This window comes from Elephantulus edwardii, unplaced genomic scaffold (assembly GCF_000299155.1).
Source record: "Elephantulus edwardii isolate Elephantulus edwardi_28Jun2011 unplaced genomic scaffold, EleEdw1.0 scaffold00256, whole genome shotgun sequence".
NCBI classification, from domain to species: domain Eukaryota; kingdom Metazoa; phylum Chordata; class Mammalia; order Macroscelidea; family Macroscelididae; genus Elephantulus; species Elephantulus edwardii.
Window position 1 is genome coordinate 4,135,818 of NW_006400006.1, and position 1,386 is coordinate 4,137,203.

Consider the following 1,386-nt stretch of genomic DNA (forward strand, 5'->3'; position numbering starts at 1 on the left):
GCTGTAAAATCTATTTTTCTCTAACAAATAGCATCTTCTTTATAAGAAAAAAGTTCCCTTATCAATTTAACAGCAAAGATTTCCCAAACTCTCATAAGATTAAAAATATTACTGATTTAGTAGTATTAGAAGATAATTTTCTTCTTTCACTCACAGAGAGCAAGCGATCTACAGCAAGAGAATGATACCGAGAGTTAAATAAAGAGAACAGTGATGAACAAAGATACTAAAAGAGAAAAGTTTCTAAAATTCTCTGAAATCAATTCATTCCATCTCCTCTATAGTTTCTTCACTTACTAGGCAATTGTAACCCACCAGTAACACAGCAAGGTGGTTCATAGGTGCTAGAAGATTCCAGGATTTGTGACTCAGAGCCCTGATGATTCATTTGACTAGATTGACATTCCAAACTTTGGCAATTCTTAGCCACATAATTCTTGGGTGGGCAGCTCTTGGCCAAATAGCTTCCAGGTTGGCAGCTCCAAACTGTGTGACCTGTTTGCTGGCTGTTTTCTAACTTGTAAGAGTGGGTAACACACTCCGCTGCTGAGGCAGCTCCTTCTTGGCATGTTGTCCTTTCACAGGTCTTAGTATTAGTGCACATTGTCTGAACAGCTCTGGGGAGGCAGGCACTTTGCAGACAGCAATCCTTTGAGCACACATTCTGATCACAGTTGGTCAGCTGGCAACTGGTAGTTTCACTGCAGGTTTCTTGAAAGCTATCCAGAAGCCAGGTTCTGCTATGGTAGCTGCTGGGTAAGCAAAATCCATCTTCAAAGCTCACAAGATCAGAGCCATGAACAATGGCTGAAAGTGGTGGGGCATTGTAGAAGCTCCTGAGTGAGTGGCAACTGCTGAGGGACATAATGCTAAGATCTTGATTGTTGCTGCTCGTAAAGACCCACCATACTGAGTCTGAAGATTGAATTCTTTTCTCGGAAGACTATATACTCACAAAACTGGGTGTTGCCTTCTTCCTGAGACTTTTTTTTTCCACATTAATGCTTAAGTTAATTTGGAGAGTAGCATCTTATTAGCATTTTGTTTAGTTATGTGTGAAGATGACATCTTATTAACAAAGAACCAAGTTCATCTGAATCTTCAAAATGGCTTTCATCTTAACCCCAGAGCTGAGTCAGACTCATTCTAGGGTGTACCAAGTATGAGTCTTAACATGCCACCCAAGCTAACCTCTTTCTTTTTCTTTTTTTCTTCACCTCATGGTTACCATGGCTCTCTGTGTTGGTAAGTCAACATTAAAGGATATAGGTAAGAAACAACTAATTGAACACTAGTTAAAATTTAACATTGGGGTTCTGAGAGATCATAGCGAGATGTTTTTTCATTACATTTTCAATGAAAAGATCAATTGAGTTCTTGCTTATT

The 1,386-nt window shown here is 39.1% G+C and overlaps 1 protein-coding gene across 1 annotated transcript; it reads right to left on the bottom strand.

Moving 5' to 3' along the window:
- Positions 1 to 289: 289 nt before the first annotated feature.
- Positions 290 to 865, bottom strand: LOC102849575 (keratin-associated protein 27-1-like). The gene has a single exon (XM_006899427.1). It carries the CDS (start codon positions 863 to 865, stop codon positions 290 to 292), a length of 576 nt encoding a protein of 191 aa, XP_006899489.1.
- Positions 866 to 1,386: the final 521 nt, after the last annotated feature.

Excerpts from the sequence above, each read along its gene's own strand:
- LOC102849575 (XM_006899427.1), bottom strand. The coding sequence starts at position 865 with ATGTCCCTCAGCAGTTGCCACTCACTCAGGAGCTTCTACAATGCCCCA.